Source organism: Corylus avellana, chromosome ca11 (assembly GCF_901000735.1).
Source record: "Corylus avellana chromosome ca11, CavTom2PMs-1.0".
NCBI lineage: Eukaryota > Viridiplantae > Streptophyta > Magnoliopsida > Fagales > Betulaceae > Corylus > Corylus avellana.
The window spans coordinates 11917336-11943685 of record NC_081551.1 but is presented as its reverse complement, the minus strand read 5'-3'; the positions used below and the strand labels follow the sequence as shown (position 1 = coordinate 11943685).

Sequence of the window (26350 nt, the reverse complement as noted above, 5' to 3'; positions counted from 1 at the left end):
GATCCGTCACCGAACCATCGATGAACCATCATCGGGCCTTCATCGGACTACCACCTCAAATTTTTATGTTAATTTTTGGGGAAACTTAACAAAACTCCCTTGAACTTCATGTGTTTTGAAATCATCCCTCCAAAGTTCAAAAACTCTTAATTTAAAGTATCGACCTTTCAATTTTTTGCAATATTCCCCCATCGTTAGGATTTTTTGTTAAATCTTATCAAAATTTCCAAAATACACCTATTTTTTAATAAAAAAATTTGTAAATATTTAGGCCTAATTATTTTTGCAAATTCCGTTAGATCCTAACTAACATCTAAATCTATATAATTTTTTATTTTATTCTTTTATAATTTTTGCAAACTCGGTCTGGACCTGCCAAGACTTGGTCAAGACACTACCATGACTTGGTTAGGACATTTTTTGTAATTTAAAATTTAATATGATTGAATGTATATATATATATATATATATATATATATATGAAATTGTGATTTTTGATACGCATTGAACACCGCTAATAACATTTTAGGTCAAGCTTTATATTATTATAGAGGAGGACGTACGTCAGGCCCAGTTGATAAGGAGTAAGATCCTCGTTAATATTTCCCATTCCAACGTCATGTTCTCCGTTGGGCCTAAAGTAATGACGTTACATATCTATTATGCTTCAGGATCAACTGAAAACTCAAATGCTATCCGCCCATGCCCTTTCTAGTGAAAGCACGTTGGGTAACCTGAAATGAGAGAATTTATTTGTTGAACCCAATATATATCCTTTTAACTATCATTTGCAAACTAATATTTACTGTGCCTTTTGGTCCCACCTAATTCTATGAATTGAGTAGCCTCCAACAAATCATTCTTTCAAGGCCCCAAGCACAAGAAATTTAAGTCTTCATTTTCTTCATACATATATATCTTAAAGGTTAATTTTATTTAGATAATCAATTTACGCACCAGATTGGATTTGAATTTTGTGACTTTTATCTATCAACCATCTACATTCATCCTCCATCCGGAACTTCCCCAATGAGTTAGAAAAGAGAGAGAGAGAGAGAGAGAGAGAGAGAGAGAGGATAGCGCTTAGGAGATTGTAACCCATTCCTCTTTGAATTAATGGAAATTTGACATTTGCTTTTTACTTTTTTCTTGTTTTTCTAAAAGAAGAGCACATACAGGTACAGCAAAATGTACAGTAGAGTAATGATAGTATAGTGCTGCCGCTGTCTTGGTTACATGGCAACACGTCCATGCGCTCCAGCTAGGGCGGAGTAGTTTGTGCCATTTGCATCCCGAAAAGAAATGAATCTTCACTTCCTCGTACACCTGCATCACCGAACCATATTCGAGCTAAATGCATTTCATACAATAAATCTCTTCAACTCATTCACTTATTCATAAAGGATGATAAACTAACAACATTTCATGGTTTGCTACGCTACTACACAAAGTGTCAATAACACCCTCTTCCTTTATTTTAGGATTCAGCAGCTAATGATGATAAGCCAACAAATTAAAAATAAATAAATATATAAATGGTAATGTTATATGTATATCATTAAGAAAAGAAATAATTGGCAACAATAATATTTGTCGGGATATGAACGTTTTCTTTACCATTTATTTTATTTTATTATATATAGATATTTATCTAACATAGCATTTATCTGAAATAACAGTACAATTGACCAGTATAGGATTTAAGGCGAGCTTTCAATGCACTTTTGAGAAAAAAGACCCACGGAAGGAAAGAAAAGGGCTGGGGTTTGGGATTATACTTTGCATAGACACAACATCATTGACCATGCAAATATGTTGTACCAACCCACACAAAAAGAAATCATAGGTACAATCAATGAAGGGAATTCAGGAGTTACACTATGTCACATGCGCCTTGATTTCTGCTGTGGAGGGTATCCAGCCATCCCCATTGCCGGATCTTTCCTTCTCAACTGCTTAAGAAAAATGGGGCATCAGAAATAGGAATCATTTGATAACAAAAGGACTACGAGTCAACACGATAAACCTGCTGCTGCTGCTGCTGATGAGTCTGGGCAGAAACACCCCGCTGCATCGGAATGCCACTGGGATTCATTCCAACGCCCATCCCTGCCTGAGATGTTAGGTTATAAGCTGGCATGCCCTGAGGTTGCATCCTTTGCATGCCACCTACTGCCATCTGCCGAGGGACAGATCTCATTGTCCCTCCATGAGTACCAGGCATACTCCCAGAAACTGCATTTCCAGATGATACCTAGTCCAATGAATCAGAGAATGAGCAAGCACACATCATCCAGAGAAGAAACATAAGAGACACACAGATGCACATATATACCGGTTGTGAAGGTTGAAGACTAGTTGTCCCTTCAAAATCTGTAGTTGTGTCCACTGGACGAGTAGGATAGTTCACAACTTTCTCCACAGATGGGCCTACCAGTGCACTGAAATTGATATAACATATTTCTCGTCAAAATGAAGGAAATATACTTGCGCTATATGCTTCAACATTACTTCTACTAGAAGTTTTGCTTGTCCAACTCATGCACATCTGCTGAGTTGACTGTTTTATCTTCTCAGGCAAAAAGGAAAATAAAGACCAAAACGAAAAAGAATTCTAAAACAAAAAAACCCTTACTTCCGCCCTGGGAGAGGTTCAATACGAAAATACCTGGAAAGCAAAACACAAAGGACATTAAGAAAGTGGTATATAGTAACTTATAACAAGTTGTAACTCTCCCATCCAAGAACGACATGCAACTATATGATCTTCTTTTGGGCATCTAGTAATGTTCAGTTGATTTAGTGCTCATAAGAAGCTTACAAATATTGAATTATGCCCCACAATCAAAGGTCATAATGTTAGACACTTCATCAGGATAAATACAACATCAAGATTAGAGTCCTACAAGTGGTAAAGCTTTCTCTACCACACATACAAATGCATTACTTAGCGAATAAAGGCAAGTGTCAACACCAAAATGTGGTGTCAAACTCAGACAGCCCCAAGAAGAAAGACGTTCTTTCATGCACAAAAAGGCGGGAAAACCATCTGAAGATGGCATAATGAGAAAAAATGAGAGACAAATTAGTAAACTTATGAAAATATGTATCTTTTCAAACCCAACTCCACCCCCACCCCCCAAAAAAGAAAAAACATATAGCAAGCCTTGAATGATGAGTCAGAATGCCGGCCAAACCTATAATAGTAGGATGCAATTTCCTAAACCAGACTATTTTATCCAAGTAAGCAGTTCAGTTTTAAGGGAAAAAAAAAATGGAAAAAGAAGTTTCTAGGGAAATTGGCAGTCAAGGGCCAAAATTCATGTACTGAAATATGAAGCCTACAAATCATTTGATGAACTAGGGGAGTGTAACAAGTTGAGGTCCAAAACCTCAATATCTGGCCCAAAATTAAGAGTCCTACCAAAACCTAATTGCAAAAAATAAACAACCAATGTGAAATTGCTTATAAGTATTTATGCAATAAAGGCTTTCGAACTCTGGGAAGCAAAATAGATATTCGCATATGCAACCATGAGTCTCACAAATGTTGACTCAGCATGTCAGGATAGCATATGATCTAATAATGTGAGGAAAAAACCAAAAGCTTTATGACTATAAATTTCTTGAGAGCCGGTGAATGTATATACTACCTGAGCAGTATTTAAGATCAAAAATCTAAAATAGCTACTACACAACCTAGGGATTTCCAGAACTTCCCACTTAATAATACACATGGCCATCTCCGGTCTGTGTAAGCATGGAATAAGAAGATGCAGAGTCAGATAGGTTACTGTCTTTCCACCATAATGGGCACAGTTTATGGGACTAGAGATCAATTTTTTTTTTTTTTTATTTGACACCAAAAAAAAAAAAATCAGGTCACATCAAGAATTCTGACACCACCAAGGAAAAGAAGAAAAAGAGAGGAAGAATCTCATCAGGTTTCTGTCAGACACCACCAAGAAATGAAAATGAAACAGATGTCATGCTGGATTGATGTTTTATGGTCAGATGAACAATGACTCGATGAAACAGTAAGAGAATTCAATTCCAGCTTACCCAGCAAGCGCCGGGGAGACATACCATAAAACAGTAAATAATTCTAGAGGAGAAAATGAATGTTCTCTGGTTTCTGTCAGACACCACCAAGAAATGAAAATAAAACAGATGTCATGCTGTATCCATGTTTTATGGTCAGATAAACAATGGCTCGATGAAACAGTAAGAGAAATCAACCCCAGCTTCCCTGCGAGCGCGGGGGAAATGCCATAAAACTGTAAATAATTCGACAGAGAGAGAGAGAGAGAAATCAACCCCAGCTTCCCCACGAGCGCCAGGGGGAAATGCCATAAAACTGTAAATAATGAGAGAGAGAGAGAGAGAGAGAGGAGATCATACTCATGCTCTAGGGCTTGTTGAGCAGTTATACGCTTCCGAGGATCATATCTGCATATAAAGACAGTCATCACACAATCAATTACAGCAAGAAATATAGCAAGAATTACAACTGGAACCCCCAACCAATTACAGACAGGTTTCACTTGTACAAACTGAGCACCTCAATCTGATTGCCACCCCTAGAAGTACTTCACAGAAATGTCTAAATAAAAATTTAAAGAAAAAATAATGCTAAGAATGACATGATGAGAATTTATTCCCTGTTTGTCCTTGACGCAGCAGTGCCTTTAGAGACCATCATGGCTTCCTCAATCTCATTGTGCAAAAATTGGTCTCGATTGATATATATATATAAGAGAGAGAGAGATAGAGAGAGGATTTTGGGTGTAAGATTTTAGTTTTGAGATGGTGGCTGCCAGAGGCATCACAGTCTCATGTGGGGGGCAGTGATAGGCAGTAGAGGTCTGGCGGGAGTTGGCAAAGGCACTATAGCAGATCAAGGTGCGTGCTAGTGTATGTCTACTTAGGTTGCGCCTTTTGCACGTTTTAATGAATCGCATTTACTTATAAAAAAATAAATAGAAAATAAAAACAAAACATGAAAACTACATTGACACCAATCATATTTTATATTCGTATTATAGTGAAAACATTAAAGAAATAATAAGAATTGATGATTGTTTTATATGTGGCTGATGTGGCATATGCCATGTAGATAAGGTTCTGCTATTCAATCACCTCAGTCGATGCTTATAGTGACGTTGACATATTAACATGATCGCAGGGACTCAATTGAGTCTTTCAAACATTAAGGAAATTGAAAACAGGACTGATTTCAACAACAAAATAGTAGTAAGCTAGTAAGATAACAAATAAATAGAAAGCTAGAAGGCACCACATACTCAAGCATCTTAGATAGGAGGTCATATGGAGGACTTTTTGTCGAGAGATGAACGACACTATTAAGGCCAGTATTGTCACTGTAAAAAAAAAAAAAAAAAGATTAAAGAAATTAACAATAAGAAACAAACAAATTAAGCCTCCCAAGGAAGTGTCCAATAATATGATATATGCAAATAATTTTTTTTTTTTTTGACAGACAAATAACAACTCCTGCACTAGCATGAGATTGAACCCGTAACCTCACCCTTCACCCCTTACTAGAGGAGATACCACTTGGTCCAAAGACCATTGGCCTATGCACACACAAACGTCTATTTCACTTTTGATACCTGATTTGATAAAATAAGAAGAAAAAAAAACTTACTACTTGTGCCCTTGTATATGCTGCAAATCTTGTTGCCAATGTGGAAGATTTGGCAGTGTTGGCCACTTTTCAGGTGTGGGATGGCCTTATGCAACAACGTTAAACTGTGATATAGCTTTGCAACATATAAAAGTAAAAAAAGGGATCCATCAAGAAAGTAAGCAGGAAAACTACCTAAGACCTTGAATATTTTGTCAAGTTGATCAAGCTGCACAAACATAAAAATATTTAAAATGCCATTGTATATGGTTCAGAGTACGAAATTACATCTTGCAAATGGGAAGTCAGTTACGAAAGCTAAACTTTCAAGAGATATAACATCAGAAACAACATTGAACCTGGAAAGGATTTGGTGGGGCCTTGACTTCTGCACCTTGAAAAAGTGGCTTCAAAGTCAAAAGCTCAGCAAAAATGCATCCAACAGCCCACATATCTAGTTGCAATATTAAGGATTTACTGCATTCTTAATTCACATACGATCATATAGTGGTGTGCAATATGGCAAAAAATTACACCAGCATTCATCATGAGCCGTTTTCAACATTCACTTCATTCATGATATATTAGCTATCATTTCTTCCATTAAGATTGGACTTTCTTCCCTGTCAATCTTAATAACTTGTGCAGTAGAATTCCCTTCCAATTCAAATTAAAGAATAAAGTACCTACTATGCCGTGCAACCAACATTAGTTTAAACCACCGTTTTCTAGAGTAAGTATGCATAAGAAAAGCAACGCAATATGTCAAAAATAAACAAGTATCATCCTAGCAAAACTTTAATTTGAGAGAACAATCAATATGCATAAAGCAGTACACAGCCTTTAGTGTCAAAAGTAGAGCAAATGCCGCGCTCTTATAGATATATGGTTGTGGCGTTATGGGCTCAAGAGAGAGGTTTGGTGGAGAGTCGCGGTGGACTCTTAATATGAAAGTTTTTGGGGAGGGTGGTGTTCTCTTGAGCCTTTGGGAGCTTTAGGGGTGGGGGTATGGAAGGGCATTGGGAGAAATTTTTCAGCTTTTCTATATTTGAGGTGGGGGACAGTACCAGGATCAGTTTTTGGCATGTTCAATGGAGTGGGGATGCGGCTCTAAAGGTAGCTTTTCCTGATTTATATGGCCTTGCTAGTGCGCAGGATGCCTCCGTTGCAGATAATTTGGAGATTTTGGGTGGTTCCAACCAATGGAATGTGAGTTGTTAGAGCATCGCATGATTGGGAGGTGGATGTCTATGCTTCTTCTCTCCAGGTGTTGCATTCATTTAGAGTGAGAAGAGAAAGCAAAGATCAGCTGTGGTGGGTTCCATCCAAACGAGGACTATTCAAGGTCATATCCTTCTATTGTTCTCTAGTTTGTTCTGAAGGTTGTCGCTTTCCCTGGAAAAGTGTGTGGCGGACTCAAGCTCCCCTGAGGGTGGCCTTTTTTGCGTGGTTGGCAGCTCTAGGTAGAATCCTCACCTTGGATAATCTAAGGAAGCAGCACATCATCGTTGATCACCATCTTCTTCATTGTGATGTGGCGTCCGCCATTTGGAGTTCTCTTTTCAGTCGATTTGGGATGTCTTGGGTCATGCCTAGATGTGTTGTTGATTTGTATGATTGATGATGAACCTCTAATAGGCCAAGAAGTGTTGCGGTGTGAAAAATGGTGCTGACGTGCCTCTTTTGGTGTTTATGAAGAAAAATGAATGATAGAAACTTTGAGGACATGGAGAGGACTGTGGGGGAAATTCTATTTTTATTCTATAAAACTTTGTATCTATGGGCATCGGCCTATGTGTCCCCTCTGTCGATTAGTTATAGTGATTTCCTTATTCATTTTGCTTTTTCTAGCAGGTTTCCTTTTGTATACGTCTTATGTATTTAGGGGCACCTTACACTTTCAAAGAGATTGGTTTGTTATATATATATATATTGGCAACTTTGTTTGAACATACAAATGCATGGATCTATTATGTGCCCTTGTAAATAGAAGAATGCAGAATATGGTGTCAAGGATACCAACGGCACTTGTGTAGTGCTTTGCCCCAAGTAGCAACTCAGGTGCGCGATACCAAATAGTTACGACGACCTGCAAGTAATAATCAACAAATCAACTTGCAGGAAACCAAAGTATCATAAAAACTGAAAAACATAAGCAAATAATTTTTTAAATAACCAGCTTAATGGGGCTATGGGGATAGGGGGGGCAAACTTTGCATATTCAAGTTCCCAAGATATCACAGGACAAGTAAAATACTAACACAGGTAAAAGAAGAGGTTCAAGAACCCAGTAAATCACAAAGACTTCAAAATCGAAGTATTCAGCATATCAAATACAACTGACATACTGAGACAAATGCACTGTAAGCAAGAAGATGTCATTCACACATCAGAAAACAACTTTGATTACAGTAATATCAAGACATGGGCAACACTTCATTTTAGTGGTCACCAAAATGCATGTATTGTAGATTGGTACAACTACAAACAGAAACCAGAGCACCCTGAAGGGTTTAGAAATACTATTTTCAAGAGGAGACTACAAATAAAAAGAAAGCACTTTAGTTGAAAATGCCCAAATTTTTTATATTTGCAGTAAGATACTCCTAACTATCCTCACTTTCTTTGTTCTAAAGTTATGGAATATTCTTTCTAGTCTTGTGTACACGAGTTGCATGTGCTGAAGAAACAGCTACATCTTGCAGATGTGAATATCTCTCAGCCCCCGCTCAGCAATCCAATAGAGCAATTGGTGAGAAGCCAACACCCAGTGGCAGACCAAAAATGGAAATGTGATAACAGTAAATCTTTTTTATTTTTTTTATAAGTAATCGAGATATCATTTAAAGCGTAAGGCACCCCATGTACACTTAGAAAGTATACAAGAGAAACCACCTAACTAGTAGGGCAAAAAGAACAAGAAAATCATGGTAACTAGTCACCACAGGAGAAACATAAGCAGTTATCCTAAAATACAAAATTTTGAAAAAATAGACTTATTTTCTTCGAAAGTCCTCTCGCGATCCTCAAAACTTCCATCACTCATTTCCTTTCATAAACACCACAAAAGACACGAAGACACCATCTTCCACACATCAACACTTCGAGTGCTGCCAGCAGTCTACCAACAAGCATACAAATTAACTACTCATCTATACATAACCCAAAATAACCCAAATTGACTAAAAAAAAAAAAACATTTCAATTAGCATAAGTAGCCTCACAATGAAGAAGAAGATAGTCCACGAACTCCCCATCCCTTTTGCAACACCTATCAACCACAATGATAGCTGCTTCCGGAGAATGTCCATAGTAAGGATCTTTCCTACGGCCACCAACCACACAAAAAATGCCACCCCAATGGAACCTTAGTCCGCCAAATACTTTTTCAAGGGAAACAGACACAATCATGGCAACCCATGTAGAAAATTTAACACCAAACAAAACCTTTTTGGAAGGGACCCACCACAACTTGTTCTCTCCTTCCAGTTTCACTGTCACTAAATACATCACCCTAAAGAACGAGGTAAAGACTTCCACCTCCCAATCATGAGCTGCTCTAGTAAAGCTCACGTTCCATTGAATGGCTTTTCAAATTCCACAAGAGTCACAACAGAAGCATCCTTTATTTGAGCAATACCAAATCAAATTGGAAAGACTTCCTTAAGGGTTGTATCCCCACACCAAAGATAATGCCAGAAGCTAATCTTGGATCCATCTCCCACCTCAAATCTAGTAATGACTACAAAACTTCCTCCAACCCCTCCTAATAATCTTCCATAAACCCACCCCATTGCCCAGATGGGCTCACTAAAACGCACCCTCCCCCTGGGCTTCCATATTTAGAGTCCACCACTCTCCGCCAATCATCTCTCTCAAGCTCATAGCGTCAAAGCCATTTATCTAGGAGAGCATGAAAGAACCTCAACAAGTTCCTAGTCCTCAACCCTCTCTCAGAGATCGGCATACAAACCTTGAGCCAACTCATTAGGTGATATTTGAACTTTTCTACTTGCCCACCCCAAATAAAGCACATTAGAGCTTCTCAATACGGTTTGCAAAACTCGTCGAGAGAGGAAAGAGGGGCATAAAGTATGTAGGTAAGTTGGATAGACTGCTCCTTTTAAGGGTAATCCTACCACCCTTAGACAAATACAACATTTTTCAACTAGTCAACCAACGTTCTATCTTCGCAATAACACTATTCCATACATGCTTGGCCTTATAAGAAGCCCCCAACAGAAGACCAAGATACTTCAAGGGCAAGGACGCAACCCCATAGCCAAAAGCCCAACCAACCCAGCCGCATTATCAATATTTCCCACAAGAACCAATTCCAACTTGGCTAAGTTCGTCTTCAAATCTGAGACAGCTTTAAATAATAAGAATAAACTCCATAAATTGCGTAAATGATTTGGGTCAACCCCACATAAAAGTAAGGTATCATTTTTTTTTGATAAGTCATAAAAGTAAGGTATCATTAGCAAACAGAAAATGGGAGATATCACTATTTGTCCCACAAATAAGCCAAAAAACAAACCGCCGCTCACTGCAGCTGCAATCATCATACCCAATGCCTCCATCACTATGACAAATAGAGAAGCAGATAAACAATCCCCTTGCCTCAAGCCACGAAAGCTGCTAAAGAAGCCTGTGGGAGAGTCATTTACCAAAACCGAGAACCGCACCATGGAAATACAATGAGCTATCCATAAGCACCATTTCCCCCAAAACCCACATCTTCCCAGCATGTACAACAGGAAATCCCAATTAACATGATCATAAGCTTTTTCTCGTTTCTCCAGATCTCAATCTCCTATCAATGCATTCATTAGCAATAAGAATTGGATCTAGAATATGCCTACCTCAAATGAATGCATTATGTGACTTAGAAATAATCTTCTCTAACACCATCTTAAGCTTGTTTGCAAGAGTCTTAGCAATCATCTTGTAGATGCTACCCACTTGACTAATCAGGCGAAAATCCTTGGGATCAACAGCCCTTGGAATCTTACGAATGGGGGGGGGAAGGGTAACATAGCATCAAAGCTTCTCTCAAACTTACCACTGGCATGGAACTCACGAAAGATCTGCATGATGTCCTCTTTCAAAACAACTCCACCAAGCTTAGATGAATGCAATAGAGTAACCATTAAGACCCAATGCCTTATCACCATTCATTGGTTTCACAATCTCCCACGCCTCATTTTCCTCAAAATCTCTCTAACCTACTAGGCGCTCCCTCATCAATAGAATCAAAGGAAAGACTGTCCACCACAAGCCTCCAACTCAACCGCTTGATAAAAAACATTTTATAAAACTAGACCAATTGCTCGTTAATCTTCGATCAATTGGTAGAAATACTACCATCAATCAACAAAGAGTCAATGGTGTTCCTTCTTTTTTTTTTTTTTTTTTTTGGATAAGTAATGATATATATAAAAAAGCGTAGAAGAGCGCAACCCAATTACATGGGAAGTATAAAAGGAGAACGCCTAACTAGAAGGAGAGAAGAGAGAGAAAATCAGAGAAGCTTATCACTAAGGGAGCTAGCCAAGCAGCAGTCCAAGTGAAAAGAGTAAAGAAGAAGAAATGGATGAGTTCCTCCAAAGTCCTAGTGGAGTCTTCAAAACATCTGGCATTTCTTTCGCTCCATAAGCACCACATAAGACATAAAGGAATCATCTTCTACACAACCGCACTGTTGGATCGCCCTCTCGTCCACCAACTAGCATACAAATCCACCACCCTGCAAGGCATAACCCAATTCAGCCTAAACCAGCTAAAGATAGCGTGCCAGAGAGCATTAGCAACCTCGCAATGAAGAAGTAAACGATCGACTGACTCTCCATTCTTCTTACACATGCAACACCACTCCACAACCACAATATTCCTCTTACGCAGATTATCATGAGTCAAGATTTTGCCGAGAGCAACAGTCCACCCGAAAAAAGCCACACACGTAGGCACCTTGGTGCGCCAGATACTCTTCCATGGAAACCCCTCGTGATCTAACTTGGTTAAGTCCTTGTAGAATAACTTCACCTCGAACCTGCTCCTTTTGGAATGGGACCAACGAATACGGTCCCTATTGCCATGAGAGACCTCACAAGAGTACAATTGATCAAAAAAAGATAAGACCACATCCACTTCCCAATCCTGGAGGGAACGAACAAAGATGACATTCCACTCTACACTCCCGTTTCTCCAAGTAAAGTTATCCTTCACCTAGGCTTCTTTGTATCTCACAATACTAAACAGAGACGGGAAAGCATGCTTCAAAGGTTGATCACCACACCAAATATCATGCCAAAAGCAAATTTTAGACCCTACCCCCACCTCGAACCGAACACCTTTTGGGAAAATATCCCAACCTCTTCTAATATGCTTCCACAGACCCACACCATGAGGACCTGAAGCCTCCTTCAAACCACCCACCATCCTGGTCTTTATACTTAGCTCTAATAACCTTGTACCACAGAGCCTCATTCTCAGTTGCATGTCTCGAAAGCCATTTCCCCAAGAGAGCTTGGTTGAACTTTTGCACATTTCGAATGCCAGACCGCCATCCCGAACGGGACGACAAACTTGATTCCAATTAACAAGATGCAATTTAGGCTCATCTCCCATACCTCCCCACAAGAAATCTCTTTGGACTTTCTCAATTCTTCTGGCCACACTCATAGGAACATGGAAGAGGGATAAGAAGTACGTCGGAAGATTAGACAACGTACTCTTGATAAGCGTTAACCACCCACCCTTAGAAAGATACAACTTCTTCCACCCTGCCATCTGACATTCCATTTTAACAAGCACACCAATCCACATGGTTGTATCCTTGTATGATGCCCCCAACGGAAGGCACAAGTATCTCATAGGCAAAGCTGCAGCACTACACCCAAGAATGTTAGCTAGAGATCCAATGTCTTCCACCTCTCCAATAGCTACAATTTCTGACTTACCAAGATTTACTTTCAATCCTGAGACAGCTTCAAAGCATAGTAGGATAAGGCGCACATAACGGATTTGCTTGGGATTAGGCTCACAGAAAATCAAGGTATCATCAGCAAATAAAGAATGAGAAATCACCAAATCTGAAAAGACCCTTTCCCCATGGAGAAACTAGTCAAAAGACCTTGATCAACAGTCGCATTCACCATCCTACTCAAAGCCTCCATAACAAACACGAAGAGTAATGGAGAGAAAGGATCCCCTAGCCGAATACCCCTCGAGCTATTAAAGAAACCCTCCAGAGTTCCATTCACCATAATGGAAAATCTAACCGACGAAATACACCACTCTATCCAAGCCCTCCATCATTCTCCAAAACCGCATCGGTGCAGTAAATACAATAAGAAGTCCCAATTAACATGGTCATAAGCCTTTTCCAAGTCCAATTTGCATAAAACACCTGTCGCCCCCAATTTTAGCCGACTATCCAAACCCTTATTTGCAATGAGCACAGAGTCTAAAATTTGACGAACACCAATGAAAGCATTTTGAGACTTGGAGATGATCTTTCCCATAACAGTTTTTAGCCTTGAAGCAAGAACCTTAGATAGAATTTTATACATACCTCCCACCAAGCTAATGGGCTAAAAATCCTTAATCGCCTCCGCCTCCACCTTGTTCGGAACCAAGGACACAAAAGTTGCATTTATGCTCGTCACCAACTTGCATCTTCGATGGAATTCAGAAAAAACAGCCATGACATCATGCTTCACCACAGCCCAACAAGCTTGAAAGAAAGCCATGGTGAAGCCATCCGGACCCAGAGCCTTGTCCCCCTCCATACCTCACCACCTTCCACACCTCCTTTTCCTCAAAGTCTCTTTCTAACCATTTTTTTTCCTCCACGTCAATGGACGAAAAGGCTTGATTATCCATTCTAGGTCTCCAAGAACTTTGCTCAGAATATAAACTTTGATAAAATTGCACAATATGCTCTTTTATCTCCGCATGATTATAGGACCAGCTACCATTGATACGAAGCGCTTCCACTCAATTATAACTACGATGAGAATTGGCTAACATATGAAAAAACTGCGAGTTTCTATCCCCCTCCTTCAACCACAATGCTCTCGACTTCTGGTGACAATGAATTTCCTCGCACAACAAGGTATTCTCCAATTCTTTCGACAAGTCAGCCTTTTTAATCTTATCCTCCTGATCAAGACCCCTCGCCTCGGCCATAGCATCCAACTCCTGAATACCTTCCAATAATTCCTTTTTTTTTTCTTCCAATGTCACCAAAAACCTCCTCATTCCATTTTTTCAGATCCAATTTGAGGGCTTGCAGCTTATTTGCTAAAATGAAACTAGGTAAGCCATCAAACATATAAGACCCCCACCAAGATTTTACCTTGGCAACAAAGCCTTCAGACTTTAACCACATATTCTCGAATTTAAAATACTTACTCCCTCCACTGAAAGCCCCACAATCCAATACTTACTCCCTCCTGCTATTAGAGTTAGCCATTGTGTGAAAAAATTCTGCCTCCAACTCACTTCCTCCATGAGAATGAATCTTTCCAAATTGCTAACAAATTCTGCCCTCTTCATATTCTCCTCAACACCTAAAGCCCTCCCTTCTTCAATGATACCAGAACATGTAGCTTAGGGAGGTGATACCAAGATCTCCGGCTTCCTTCCTTTATTGGCAAAAATCTCCTCTTTCCATTTCTTTACGTCAACTTTCAAAGCCTTGAGCTTGCTAGCCAAAATGAAGCTAGGAAAGCCTTGAAAAAGATAAGAGTCCCACCCTGTCCACAAAACCCTCAAACTTTAGCCACATATTTTCAAATTTGAAGGACCAAGTACGCCCATGAAAGTCACCACAGTCAAGGAGGATCGGGAAATGATTTGAGCAAAGTGTAGGAAACCTTCTTTATGACACACCAGAAAACTAGGCTTCCCACTCCGTAGAGACCAAGAATATATTAATTCTAGACCAAGAGGGAGAATCCCAATTATTTGGCCAAGTAAAAATTCCACCAACGAGAGAGGTTCATCAGGCCTTGATCAAAAATGAAACAAGAGCGTTGGGCATAAATGAGCTTTCCCCGATCTCTCACTAGAGAATCTGGTAACATTAAAATCACCCCCAATGCACCAAGGCAAATTCCACCAACTAAGCATACTAGCCAACTCATCCCAAAGGAGCCTTCTATTTCTGTCAGAATTAGGGCCATACACGCCTGCAAAAGCCCAAATGAAATGATCATCAACATTTCTAAAGATGACAACCAAGGAGAATTACCTCACACACTCATCGATTTTCTCCGCCGCCCTCCTACGCCCACATAATTAAAACATCACCTAAAGCCCCTCTAGAATCCAAACATCACCAATCCACATGGTGGCAACCCCACAAACTGCGTACAACACTACAAGTGCTGACTTCAAGCTTAGTTTCATGGAAACAAACAATGTCAACCTTCCATTGTTTAAATAAGTTTCTCACCCTCATACATTTATCCCCATCATTCAACCCTCTCCCATTCCAAGATATCAATTTAGGCTTCATTAAAAAAACCCTTACCACAGCTTGAGCTTTCCCCTTATGAATCATCATTGATGGGCCACTCTAATCTTCGTAATCCTTATTACCTTTGCTCCCTAGTTTAGAACTAGATGCCAAGCCCTAATGACAACAATTAGCTTCAACTTCAATAGCAATTTGAATAGATAAGAATTGCTCCTCAAAACCCACACACCCCCTACAACCTGATGGATTTCCCTCGCTCTTTGCACCACCCAATCTGAGCACTCAAAACTTGAGCCACTAGCATTCCCCAAAACAGCAAAGGAAAATGAACTTAGTGGGGCATAGAGAGAGGGGATCCACCCCATTGAAAAGCTCCACCGCTCTGTCTCCCCCCATCACTACTGAAATCCATCACAACCAAAGCACTTAAAAGAGAAACCAAAGCCCCTATAATCATCCCTTATACCGAGGAAAAGCAAGGGCCAGAAGGACAGACTACCTAAGAGGAAGTGAGGCCAGGCTGACCATCCCCAACCAGCAGCTACTAAGAGACTTGGAAAAAGTGGGTTTGAGTTTGTTAACACAAACCCAGCCCTTGAACCCACTTGTCTCACAATGAGCTTGTCGTGCCAAGAAGCCTCATCGGCAACTGCTGAGAGAGTCTAATAGACAAGTAGCCTTATCACTACTGACCCACGACCAAAATCACTGACAGTTGTTAGCAGTGGAAACACAGCATTCGGTTCAGCTAAGGTGCATAAAGAAGTAGAATCACCAGGAGTGGAAGCTAGACTATTCCCAACCCTAAATCATATACCAGACTTGGGCTTAAAGGTAAATCTGGGCCACACCCCATTCAAGCCTAACTTGGGTTTAATTGAAACTTTGGGTCGTGCTCCCTTCAAGCCCATCGAGGCCTTTTCTTTTCTTGGGTCACGAGCAATAGGCCTCACACCATCATTTGAGTAAGCTAGTCTAGACCTTGGCACACTTGGGACTTCAACTAAATTTGGCTTAGGCGTTGAACCCAACAAACCACATCCACAAGGGCTCAAACCCAAGTCCAACCACAATAGACACCTCATCACGTCCATTTTTACACATAGCAACATGTTTCTGAAGGAGCAATAATCAAGTCATTCACCAAAATGTGCTTTGTCCCTTCCTGATTTGTTTTCACCAACAGGTTTTCCTTTCCGAGACACAGCCTCAGAGTCGCATTGTCCCATCAACATCTTCACCAGCATTTTCAATGTTAGCTTTTTAAGGATCTTGGAACTACCCTTCAGCACTAGGGGTTTTGCCAGGGACTTCAACTTCTTTGCCAAAGACCTCAGTTCTGACGCTGATGGGTTTCCAGGGCCACCCTTCACCGTAGATAACAGCACCTCTACAAATGTCTTCCCTCCCGTCTCCATTGTGGAGTAAACCAATGTCGATGAGTGACCACCTTTGCTACCAGCAACCATACCACCTTGAATCAATTGGGAGTATTTGACAGCGACCCACAACTTCGCTGCAAAGGACCTCCAGCCTTTGCTGATTCTTCCTTTCGACACTAAGATAAATCTCCTCCTTCTACCTCCACCATATTCCTCCACCACCAAGAAGCATTTGTCCATATTGGAACAAAGCTGACAGCAAAGCCAGCCCTAGAGTATTTCCAAAAGACCAAGGAACCCTTCACTGTCAACAATTCCTCGACAATGTCTAACAACCAGCAACTATCGGATCTTCCCAGAAAAATGGAACGAATAACACACCTACATTTCTCACTAATCCTTAAACCCATAGAACCGCCCCCCACCGCCAACTCAAAGACTTTGGATTCCACTAAACACCAACTTAACATCCCCAAGAGACCCAACTGGCACCGACGAATGGAAATTCCACTAAACACCAACTTAACAACCCCAAGAGACCGAATTGGCACCGATGAATGGAAACCAAAATGGACAAGTGAGGCGCCTCTGAATACACCCTCACGTGCCAACAGGAGATAGAGAGAGGGAGGAGAGAGTTTTATGAAGTTGAAAACATGGAAAACATCTAACAATAAATCTAAGTTTCTAAGAAGCTAAAAACTTCAATAAGCATCCATTGCCTTGAGCATTATCTGCTTGAGACCAAAACACTAGATAAAAGTAACTTACAATCATAGTTCTCAAATGCCATAAGACAATCATCACATGAGGCTTGCTCCAAGAAGCCTCACTAGCCCCATACATGAGGAAGCTTTGGTGGGAGACATACATTTTTATACAAAGTTCAAGTTTGATTTTCCCAATTTAGAATTGGAATGCCTGGTTTCTTTCAATAAATTGCATGCAGTTCAGATTCCACAACACACACACAAAAAGAGGATGTGTCGAACATGATAGATGCAGATTCCTCCTATGAAACTTTGTTAGTCTCAGCTAACTATCTCTCCAAGATGTCTTCTTAAATGTGTTAGGCTGCTAGATCCAAGGGCTTGATGGTGACCATAAAAAAACTAGATATGGCTTATTCTAACAATATAATAAGGGGTAGGCCCAATTTATTGATTCTTGTCATCGCACAGTTCAATGGCCCAATACATTTTTGGCCAGAGACTTACTTCAGAGATACCGAAAACCATTCTTGATCCTCTATGTGTTGGAGATCAATCTATGAATCAGCAATTATAAAGCCATCCAAAAAGAAGCCTCTGATAATTTCTGTAGGTTTAACCAAAAAGAATGAAAGAGGAAAATTATTAAGGACAGCCCCAAATTGTCAAACAATGGATCAGGATGTGGAGTTTGAGCTGGAGGGTGAGGGAGAGATGGCTATGTCTATCCCATCCCTTCTTTAATTCAGTCTTTTGGTAGTAGGTGCGATATTGAAGGAGTTCAGGTGTTCTTTTTTCCTCAAAACTGCATGTTTTGCTAGGGTATTTTCAATGGATATTATTAGCATTTCTCTCCCATGAACCTCTTTATTTTTATAGACCGAGGAAAAACTGGCATCAAATTTCATTCATCTAATTTTGAGCCATCTGATTTTCGGAAAGTGTATTAGCCTCATAAAATCTTGAGTGTGTATCAGAGGTCTGCCTTAAATGTTCATTTTCATGTAATTTATCATATAAATAAATACGAGTCATACATGAAAATACAGACACTATAGCGCTAAAGAACACAAAAGATGCCTCCTACCCCATTGTCAGATAAGGGCTTCAAGGGAGCTTGATATATTCTTGCAAGTCCAAAATCAGCAATTTTTACGACTCCTTGCTCCTCTCCCTCACCCATAACCTGGTGACAAAAGATTCATGTAAACCTGGCAGCATATCTATAGGTTCAACAACACACACCCAGCATGCACACACATACAAGCACAAATTTTTCACAGAAAGACTTAAGGTAGTAAAGGTATTTCATCAGATAACAGTCGGATTAGGTGGTCGAAACACTACCAAGATATTTGATGGCTTTAGATCTCGATGTATGATCCAATTACTGCAGCAATTTCCATCATTTTCAGAGACAATGATGACACTGCAACGGAACTAAACATCAGTGTTGCGGAAATAAACCATACCTGTGGAGATAGTTGAGCCCATTGAGCAGTTGCCAGAGCAATGATTTAACTGTGTACTGACTGATGGAATGGTTAACCTTGTCCCTATGATGTCTAATAATTTCCTGTCACATGATGATCATAAATGGTTCTCTTAAGCAGATAAAACTATCATATATTTGAAATTGACGGCTATATATATATATATATATATTCTTCCGTCTGAATAGCATAAGTTCTTAACCTCACAACACCACCTGAAAGAAATACTGAATTATTGCATTCAAAGTTAAATATAGGCATTAGAAAAGAAACCCCAGTAAAAGACTTGACACGGCGCTTGGTAGTGCATCCGATTGCAACAGTTGCTTTGGCAGCCGGAATGCCCAAAAACTTAAAGAACGATGTGTTCCTAAAATTAGCAACGGTTTTTTACACATTACGAGATATGTGCCTCTGCCCTAAAATCTTTGAACAACAAGTTTGAGAAACTAAAATTAAAAGAAAATTGCACTCACATAAAGGTCATGCTCGGCGTAATCGAAAGCCAGATATAGGGACATGTCGGCGTGATTGATGTGAACATTCACAAGCTTGACAACGTTTTCATGTGAAATCTCCCGTAGTAACTGCACCAACTCGCCCAAGAGAAAATTAGGAAAAGTATGCCCAGGGTTTCTTTTTTTGGATTCTTGTTCAATTTGATTGTGAAAAACAAGAAAACATTATCTGGAAGCAAACAGAGGAGAAAGAGGACCATGATTTCCCGGATGGCGGTGGGTGAGACGCCGTCGCCGTCCTTGGACTGCTTGAATTTCTTGATGGCGATGGACTTACCGCGATTTGTGGTGGGGGACTTGATCCTGGCCAAGAACACCAGCCCGTAGGTGCCCTCCCCGATCTTCCCAATCAGATCGTACTGCTGCAGCCACTCCGGCTTGTTGCTCGAGTTGTTGTTGTTGCCTGAAAGGGTTCTGTTGCTCCCGGAGTTGCCATCTCCCATTTTGCTATCCCAGGATATTGGCTGGCTCCGTAGCATATGCTACTCTAATTTGTTGTGCGTGCCGGCGGAGAAAAATGACCGCCAACACAAGTCCCCGGGTTAAGGAAATGCAGCCCCCTCGCCCTTTCCTCTTTCCCTTTCTCTTTGGCCGTGCGACGATTTTTTTTTCTTGTTCTTTTTCTTGTTTTTTTTCCTTTTTTTCCTTGGGGAAGATATTAGGCCCTTTTGTAACCAAGTGGAGATCAATGCTTTGAAACGGAATGGTTATTGGAACGTTCTATTAAATTCTTTAAATTTGATTTTTTTTTTAAAGAAAAAAAAATTGTAAAAACTTACAAAAATAAGTTTTTAGCAAGCTCTCTACTCTATTTTAAACTTAGTGCAAATATCAACAAAGATAATTGAGAAAAATGTAAAAAAGGCCCCCCAAACTAACTTTTGTTTGCGAAATGATCTTATAATGTTCAAACGGTACTACAGTAGCCCAATAAAATTTCAACATGTGTTAAAGTGGCTACTCTGTTAGTCAGCCTCGTCAATTTGGATAAAAAATCGATCACATGCCGTCCATGTGAGCTTTTTTTACTTGACCTTCCTAAAATGATCTTATGGGAAACTGTAAAGACTTCTTAACCCATCGTTGACACGCGTAAGACTCATTAACCCATCTAATTATAGAAACGCCATGCGTTTGGATTGAAGTCAAATGCCCTAAGTGTTGTCGCTATCCTCAGTTGACTGAAGCCAAGAATCTCGCGAATGTTCTAACCAAAACGAAATTAGGGTTTCAAGGTACGCATCAATCCAAACTGATCCAATATTCGCAGTTAATCCAAACAAGATCTGAAACTGTTTCGGCCAATGAAGGTATATTTCGCACCAAAATTTTAGGTTTTCATACTATAAGTTTATTGATGTTGATTTCGCATGAGTAGAGTTTAAATTTAGTTTGGGTTATGTTGATTTCGCATGAAAAGTTGTATGATTTTTGCAAAGTTCGTGTTTTTAGTTAGTTGTTACGAGTAAATCGAAAAGCCCCCTTTTAAAATGCCCTAGATTTTGGGGTTTGACCATGAAGAGAGGCATGTGGCCATTGTTTGCTTTTTTGTGCTTATATATGTTTTTGAACTTTATTGGGCTGCTTTATGCTTATATATTCTAATGTTTTTGAACGTTATTGGGCTGCTTTCTATGCTTATATATTCGTTGAATAGTTGCTATACTCATTATGGTGTGAGGCCTGAAACCCTAATTTCGTTTGGATTCTGTATATTCTAACAATTTCAAATGTTGTTTGGATTGACTGCCAATATTGAATCACTAGGAGCCAAGAAGAAACATTTTGTTGCAGAACAAGAGTCGTTCAAAGAAACTACGCACAAGAGTGTTACAAGAGCGTGTATTCTGAGTGTTACAAACACGATTTGCAATTGTGCGTTGGCTTGCACAACTTTTCAATGTCTATGACCTTAAAGAAATTATGAAAGCATGTATAATTCTCCATAACATGATCATTGAAGATGAACGAGATGAACACGACACGTTGGACTTCGATTACGAACAACCCCGATGGAAATCCTCCCAAGCCAATGTCACATGATCAACCAGATATGCTTGCAGATTTTATTCATAATCATCTAAGTATTAGAGGCAGAGAAACTCATTCTCAACTCCAATCATACCTTGTCGAGCACTTATGGCAACTACACGGCGAATCGTAAGAGCTTCGGTTGAATTACTAGTTTAATATGCATTATTTATATTAAGTTGGACCTTATTTATAATTTACTAAGTTAGTCTTTATTTGTAATGATTTAATCTTTAGTTTAATATGCATTATTTAAATAGCCAAGCTTGTCAAGCACTTATGTTGAATCTAAATTGAGCACTTCTTCAAAGAAAACAAACGAGAGTTATGATCAAAAGTCCAATACAAGATCAAAAGTGCACACATGAGGATTGAACATTGAAAGAACAGCAAGGATCGAGCTCTACCCTCAAATTGCCAAATAAACAAAATATGGAACTAAGCCATTCATCAAACATATAACATGCACTGCAGAATTTAAAACAACATCACAACCAAGTCTAATGCATAAATCTAAGGAAGAAAAATAGCTATGCCGAATAATAAACCAACACAACATTAAAGAACATCCATACAACCACAACATAAGATTTGTTGACGAAGTGGAAAACCCTTTGAACCAATCAAAAGGGAAAAACCACTACAGGACAGCCAAACCCAGGAAAGCACTATATGACCCTCATATTACAAACAATAGAGATACTCACAACCTCTAGCAAGTTCTAGACTCTGTAAGATCGGCAAGCCTCCATCTCATCCTCCAAGTCATTGTCTTCACGGAGTGCATTTCCTTACTGACCCTTCGGTAGACTTTTTTCTTCAAACAACCGAATCAACGATCTTGTGTAGATGAATATCAAAGGCAACACGCCAAGGCAACATGCTAATCAGCAACCCAAAGTGGTGGAAAGCTTCAAGCTTTTCGGGAACTCCACTTGGTGCAACAATGGTGAAGTATGGAAGAAAGCTTTACAACCATCAAGAGGGGGAAATCAACAATGGCTTCTAACAATCCCTCTTGGATCAACAAAGAGAGTTAATCAACCTTCTTTAGAGACTCTCCCCACTTATTTTCATGCTTGGAGGTCTAAACTTCCCAAATGAGCATCTTTTTCTCTATATACTGTTGTGCAATAATCTACCTAAATTAATAGGTAAGTAATTGTACATTTTACCTGCAAGTGCACAAGATCAACATGGTAGTATAAGGTGCAAGTACAGGATCATTCCCACGAGGATTGCTGAATTTATGTTTAAAAATAAATTCCTTAAGTAAAAAAAAAGATTGATTGTTAAAGTGATGATAATAAGAGGTAGGGCTTTGACATCCACCACTAATTATATCTAACTAATATAACAATATGCCAATGCTTTAATCATGTTATGCATATTTACTGTTTGCCAACCTAAAGGTATGGGTGTCTACTCTAAGCTATTGATTTCCTTAAGCAACGAATTAGGCATGGGTGTCTACTCTAATTTTTTTCTTTCTTAAAGGATTTAGCATGGGTGTCTACTAAGTTGTTCTTTAAGAAAGCATGAATCTGAAGAAATCGACAAACACATGAGGCCTAGGGCATGGGTGTCTACTCCCGGTTCCCCATGTTGATTTACCCAAGAATCCGGTGTGGATATCTTTTGTTACTCTTATTAAACCCAGGACTCGATCATCCAAATTGATTTAATTAACTAGTACATGCCACATGCATATGTTGATGAGACACACACATATGAGGAATTCATGAAAGCAGGAATTAACCAAGTTAAATAGCATAACATAACCATCACAGAGGCGCCAATATTGAAATATTAACTAAACATAACTAGGGCTTCAATCTAGCCCCACTAAATAAATTAGCTACACATAGAGTTGATGTTAAACATCTTCATAAAATAAAATAAAATAAAGGAAAGAATAAACCCTTGTCTTGAGAGCTCCTATTCTTCTCCCTTCTCCAAGCCTCCCCATTCTAAAGGCTTAGGAATCTATTTATAGGCTTTAGAAGTCCTTGGAAAAGTAGTAAACCCTAAGGTTTTCGCAGGGTTCAGTCCTATTACAATTTGGAGTTTGAAAAACCCTAATATGGAAATAGGGACATTGTAGCCACCACTTGGAATGCCTCCTGCGCACGGGTGCGCTCGATCGCAGCCCGTGTGCGCTCGATCGCAGGTTTGGGATCGATCCTTCTTTTGCCTGCGCTCGATCACTCCTGGCCTGGCTCGTGCAGCATCTTCTCTGGTATTGCGCTCAATCGCAGGTACCCTGCGATTGATCGCAGTACCAGGGAGCTCCAATTTTCCCATATTCTCTTTTTGAGCCTAAATCACCCAGTTTTACTTCACTTTCTTCTAAAAGCCTGTAAAAACATCAAAAACACAAAAAGGAATTAAAATAGCCTAATTAATTACAACCAAAGGATTAAAACATGTAAGATAAGGGCTGAAAATATGAATATTTTAGCGCTTATCATATACAACGAGAAAGGGCAAACTTGTCATAAGCTGAAAGTCATTTGGGGAATCAAACCAGTGCAGATATTCTGACCATAACTTCTTCATTCAAGCTCCAAATGACGTAAACTCAATGGTTTTGGAAATCTCTTTCCTAGACCTACAACTCTATCACTAATGAGCATCTTCAAATTCGGACGTTTGCTAGGTCAAAAAGGCTCCAAACTTTTTGAACAAACCAACCGCGTCCTAACGGGAGATTAACTCCGTTAGGACGGAAATTGGGTAGTGACTCCCTGTTTTCCCATTAGGAGCTGCGGAATGGCGCCCAAGTGATAGGAAAAACATTCCCAAGTGACCTAATCACTTCCAAGTGATGCCCAATATGTGTCTGGGTGATGTTCGGGTGCCGGAACATTGTAGAACAATTCCATAAACACATCCAATTCTTTTCCAAGAGCAATGGGAAGACAAATCAAGGAAGAAAACCAAGATACCACAGAAACTATACCTCACATCTTGATGGCATCCAATGAAGACGAAATCCTTCTTCACGTCTTAATGGGAAATGAGTTGTGTCATGACGTGGGGAGTAAAACCAACTCAGCCTCATTATGAGTTCGTCCTAATGAGGCATTTAACAAAGAACTAGGGAGTTCCTTCTTCAATTTCGTCACATTTCCTTCCTAACGCCTATGTGTCGAGAAAGCCGAGAGCTCTTCACTGTGTCCCGTCATAAGCTCGTCTTGACATGCCATCTGACGCACAGGCCAAGAGCACTTCTCGAAGTCCCGTCACGAGCCCGTCCTGACACCCCATCTGACGAAAATGCAGGGAGTATTCCTTGAGTCCCGTTACGTACTTGTTTTGACACCCCATCCATTGGGAAAGGCAGAGACCTCTAACAAACATCCAATCTTCACCCTGGCACTTAAGGAAGAATAAGAAATTACAAACAAATGTTTTGTTAAATAAGGCCAAAATAAACCTAACAGAACATTATAGTCCAATACAAGAACAAAAGTGCACATATAAGGACTTAACATTAAAGTCAAGCACTAGAATTATAAGACAACAAAAAGAGTACACGAGCAAATAATGCTCACTTTCTTGATTCTTGAAACTCAACGATTTCCTTTTGGCGTGCCATCCAATATTGTTGTTGGAAGTCGTACATCCTACTTGTATCAAGCATCATTATTCTCTCCTTGCAGCCTAATTCTTGCAAATGAAGCTTTCTCCTTTCTATATTTATTTTCTCTTCCCAATCCAACTTTTGCAATTGAAACTTTTCTTTCTCCCAGCGAAAACCCTTCGCCTTGAACATGCTCATCCTCAAGACTTTTGGCTTTCTTCTTCATGAATTCCACAGCTTCTTTGGAGGGACCCTTTTTCCGCTTTCTTTTAGCCTTTTCAGCTTTCCCGCATATTGGTCTCTCAAAGTCTACATTGTTACCATTCGACACATTGTCCCCCTCACCTTCATTTATTGAACTCAGAGTATGAGTAACATTAGCCGATGTTGCCACAAATGATCTTCTTCTTTGTTTCTCCTTCGTGCCATGATACAACCACTATTGTTCCCCCTTCAGCATCTTCCAACAATGTTCATATTAAAAAGCTACATCGTTATTATGTGAGTGATATACAACCTTTTCTTTTTGAATCTAAAAACCGTTGTAAATACAAAAATAATTAGTGTTTTGAATCTAATAGTAATTTATTATATTGAGTGCAAGATTTTAATGTAATTAGTACCTTGTCATGCTCAATAGTACCACTTTAGTTGAGATTTTCAATCTGATTATGGCACGCAATAAACTTAGTAACCGGCCTTTTAATAATTGACCACCTATTCATTAGGGAGGTACAAACTTGTTCAGAAGGGAACATCTTATGTTGATGGAAGTATGCGTGAACTCTTTTCCAAAATTGGTGATGTTTTTGGTCAGTCCCTTGCACTGCATCCATGCCTACATTTAGCCACGACGATACCTATTGTGCAATTATCCACCTAAATTAGTTAGCAAATAACTGTACATTTTACTCGCAAGTGCATAAGATCAAAACAATAATATAGTAAGCAAATACAAGATCATTCACACAAATATTGATGAATTGTGCTTAGAATGATTTTCCTAATTAATTAACTAAATGTCACAAATTGAAAAGGTTGAATTGAAATAATAAGAATGAAAACAAAATAAAAAATAGAAATAATAATAAAAACGACAGGGTTAGGGTCTTGACATCCACCACTAATCAAACTCAATTAAGATAAACAATATGTCAATACTACAATCATACCGGTATACTTAATGCTTGTCAACCTAAGGGCATGGTATCTACTCTTTAAGTTATTAATCTCCCTAAGCAACAAATTAGGCATGGTATCTACTTTAATTCTTTTCTTTCTCAAAGGATTTAAAATTAAAAAGATAAAGAAGAAACCAAAAATGACTTCTTGAAGTAGCTCCAATTCTTTTCCCCAAAGTTGTTGTATTTTTCTCAATGGTTAGAGGTCTATTTATGGGGATTAGGAGAAACCTAGAAGCCCTAAAAACCCTAATAAAACTATGGGTAAGTCTTATAGTTCAAAAAGGAGATTGAAAACCCAATCTGAAGTGAAAA

At 39.4% G+C, this 26350-nt stretch overlaps 1 protein-coding gene across 1 annotated transcript; it reads right to left on the bottom strand.

Annotated features, from left to right (window-relative positions):
- Positions 1-1089: 1089 nt before the first annotated feature.
- Positions 1090-19869, bottom strand: LOC132165356 (cyclin-dependent kinase E-1). Its single transcript, XM_059575878.1, has 16 exons — positions 19435-19869; positions 19196-19306; positions 18699-18802; positions 18574-18616; positions 18314-18412; positions 7667-7736; positions 6007-6101; positions 5843-5876; positions 5669-5753; positions 5304-5381; positions 4402-4449; positions 2636-2668; positions 2336-2441; positions 2027-2254; positions 1878-1952; positions 1090-1326 (listed from the first exon to the last, which is right to left on the bottom strand). The coding sequence occupies exons 1-15, from the start codon at positions 19714-19716 to the stop codon at positions 1884-1886; spliced, it is 1485 nt and encodes a 494-aa protein (XP_059431861.1). The 5' UTR covers positions 19717-19869; the 3' UTR covers positions 1090-1326; positions 1878-1883.
- Positions 19870-26350: the final 6481 nt, after the last annotated feature.